General features: G+C 52.7%; 1 protein-coding gene across 1 annotated transcript in view; it reads left to right on the plus strand.

Moving 5' to 3' along the window:
- CACNA1B (calcium voltage-gated channel subunit alpha1 B) overlaps nucleotides 1–587 on the plus strand; it is a 278,427-nt gene extending 277,840 nt beyond the window's left edge. Inside the window, exon 48 of the mRNA XM_007947083.1 lies at nucleotides 48–587. Within this exon, the coding sequence (XP_007945274.1) occupies nucleotides 48–587 (540 nt within the window). The remainder of the gene's footprint in view (nucleotides 1–47) is intronic.
- The last annotated feature ends 2,935 nt before the right edge of the window (nucleotides 588–3,522 follow it).

The raw sequence follows: 3,522 nt of genomic DNA on the forward strand, positions 1-3,522 counted from the left end.
CCCCCATGCACCACACACCTGTGTCTGTCTGTTCCATTTCCATGTAGGGTAGTGGTTCAGTTAATGGGAGCCCCTTGCTGTCAACATCTGGTGCTAGCACCCCAGGCCGAGGTGGGCGGAGGCAGCTCCCCCAGACCCCCCTGACCCCCCGACCCAGCATCACCTACAAGACTGCCAACTCCTCCCCCGTTCACTTCGCCGGGGTCCAGACCAGCCTCCCTGCCTTCTCCCCCGGCCGGCTCAGCCGCGGCCTCTCCGAGCACAACGCACTGCTCCAGAGAGACCCCCTCAGCCAGCCCCTGGCGCCTGGCTCCCGGATTGGCTCCGACCCGTACCTGGGGCAGCGCCTGGACAGCGAGGGCCCCCGGCCCCCACCCGAGGACACGCTCACCTTCGAGGAGGCTGCGGCCACCAACTCGGGCCGCTCCTCCAGGACTTCCTACGTGTCCTCCATGACCTCCCAGCCGCATACCCTCCGCCGCGTGCCCAACGGCTACCACTGCACGCTGGGGCTTAGCGCAGGCCCTGCACCAGGCGGCCGGGCACGACACAGCTACCACCACCCCGACCAAGACGACTGGTGCTAGCGGGCCCGGAGCCCAGCCGCACGCCCCGCAGTGCCGTGCACTCAGCTGATGAGTTTTATCATCCATGAGGCCCGCGCGCGCGGGCAGCCAGGCTGGCCCGGGAGGAAGGGCTCCCTGGGTCAGCAAAGCCCTTTCGGAGGGCTGTCGCCCTGGCCTGAATGCGGCGTCCCTGACTCACCAAGGAGGAAGGGTTGATGAGGCACGCGGCCTGAGCGAGGGCCCAGGGTGGACACTCCACCAGTGGGGCAGGAGTGAGGTCCTGAGTGGTGCCTGGAGAGACAGCTCCGCTCGCTGGGTGACCCGCCTGACAGGGACCAACTCTGGAGAACATTGTCACTGTTGAGGATGGTTTATAATCACAAGACCTGTCACCCTTTTGTCATTTCTATACTCTTGATTTAGAAAAAATAGAAAACCAGAAGAAAGGGGAAGGGAATGGTAACGCATTAAAAACATCAAACCAATAGAAAGACCTTAACTCTGCTCGTGTACTTCTGTGACTAGTGCAAGGAGGTCTCCTGTGGAGACTGTCCAGGCCAGGCAGGGCCCACAGAGTTGACCCCTGTCCTGCTGCCGAGACAAGTGCCTGAGCTGACTTCCCACAAAGCTCTCCACTCCTACGGGGTCCTCTGGGCCACAGGAGAGTTAATACAATGTCAGTGAGAACTCCCAAGTGGCCCCAGTGGGCATGTGTCATTGGAGACAAGGCAACATGTGCCCACACTCCTCCCAGAAATGAGCAGGTGTCCAGGAGGCCACAGCTGGACGAGCCACAGGCCCAACAGTGACAGGGATGAGCTGAGTGTGGTGAACGTGTCTCCACCATCTGTGTCCGGTTCTCAGGGATCGGAGCCTATGTGGGCAGCGAGAGTGTGTGAGTGCACATCCCTCTCACAGGCTGCCAGGCAGGGGCCTGGAGTTAGAGCCTATGGGCTCAGAGGGCTCTCTAAGCAGGGTGAGGGCAGTTGGGGGAGCCATGAGGAAGCCATTTGTCAAGGGGCAACTCAGCGCCCGAGGCTTGGGACACAGACATAGGTGGAGCAGGTAGGGCAAGTGACACCAGATCTCATACTAGCTGACCTCTAGACCCCTCTCCAAGGGAGAGACTGAGTGTGTGTGATGTGGTGACTCAGAGGCCCTCCTGCATGGAGACATGGAGGCTTGGACTGGTAATGTCCTGTGTGCCCTCCACACTTTGAAATTTCAGACCATCTCTCTGTTGGATGATTTTAATATTTCTATTGGCTTTTACCCCATGGCTCTCCTTAAAGAAATATGTGTGATATGTGTATGCACTCAGGAGTCTGAAGGGTGTATTCCAGTGGGTGGGTGCCTGAAACCTGTAGGGCTATGCAACAAACAAATACAGTTACTGGAAATAATATTCGAGGCCGCCACCCATTCTGGGTTCATGATTGTGACCAAACCTTTTTATAGACATTTCTAGGTAAAGGCACATCATCAGAAACAGTGATGGCAGAGCATCTCATGTCCCTCTGGGATGTCCCACGGAGCTGATAAAGTGGGGTGAGGCTAGGCAGGGATCAGACTCGATGGGTTCTGTGTGCTCCCACCGCGGAGCAGAGGGATGTGTGTTTCGATGCTGACTTTTGTCCCCTCCCCCCATGTCATCTTGGGTGTTGGATGTAACCTTTCTGTGCAGAACTGCGAGCTGTGCTGGGTGAGACCCACACGACCTCACGGGCTTGTCTGGATCCCCCAGGAGATCAGAATTGGTGAAACCACAGGGAGAAGGGGAGAGGAGATGTTATGTCTGTTTCCCTGACTTTGGGTTTTGTTTCTGTCTCTTCTCGAACTACCATGTTTCCTCTGAAATCCCATGGTGAGTTGCCAAATTCGAAATGTGTCGACCAGTTCTCTGCATCTGGAATCAGTGAAGCAGTGGCTGTCACTCAAACAAGTTCTGTGTGCATGTAAAATATATACATATATACATATACACATGTATGTGCATGGAAATGTATATCTTCGTACTTTTGATACAATGTATTCCTTATTTGTTAATTTTTAATTATATTTGATATAAATTGAAGGTTTGTTGCAAAACTTTATATTTAAGAACAGTGTTTAAAAAAAAAAAACAAAAAACAAAAAACAGAAGTCCCAACCATGCGACACAGCTGGGACTGACTTCCAACCAATTCTGTGATTGACTAGATTGCCGCCTGAGTCATATTTATCAGCTAAACTTTGGATTCTGCTATTGTTTCTACAATGACATTTTGTATGAAGCAAAGTCCTTGGATTAAAATAAAAACTTAGCAAAAAAATCAAAACCAGAACCTCACCGGGCTGCTGGGTGCTGTGCGTCAGGGGTGGGGACTCTTGACGTGGGCGGTAACTGCAGGGACAGCACCATGTTGGTGGGTCATGAGGGCAGGAGCGGGGCTGTCGTGGAGTCTGGTAGAAAATGAGGACTTGCACAAACTTGCCTCCGGGTTCTGTTTACACTACACAACTGGGATCAAGTGGAGAACTGGGGTTAGGATCAGAGCTGACATTTGATAATCTTGAAGAATACTTCACTGGGGTAGTGGTTGGAAACTGGATTGGATTAGGGTTACAGTTGTGGTTTGGTTAGAGATGGGGTCAGAAAGGAATTGAGTGAAGTTTGGAATGCTTGTAACGATTCGAGAGTTAAGGGTTAGGAGAGACGGGTTATGGTTAGGTTTGGGGGTGAGGTTGGGATTAGGGGCTACAAATATGTATTAAGGATTAATCTAAGGATTAACTCATATAACCATTGAAAATGTAGGGTGGGTATTAAGAATTGGGGTTTTGGTTTGAGTTTGGTTTGGAGTTCAGTTTGTTGTTGTTGTTGTTATGTGCCGTCGAGTCGGCCCCGACTCCTAGCGACCCCTCCTTGGGTTTCCGAGGCAGTATCACTACGGAAGTAGGATTGCCCAACCTTCCT

This window comes from Orycteropus afer, unplaced genomic scaffold (genome assembly GCF_000298275.1).
Source record: "Orycteropus afer afer isolate SDZICR_OR568_19922 unplaced genomic scaffold, OryAfe1.0 scaffold00174, whole genome shotgun sequence".
In the NCBI taxonomy this organism is placed as follows: domain Eukaryota; kingdom Metazoa; phylum Chordata; class Mammalia; order Tubulidentata; family Orycteropodidae; genus Orycteropus; species Orycteropus afer.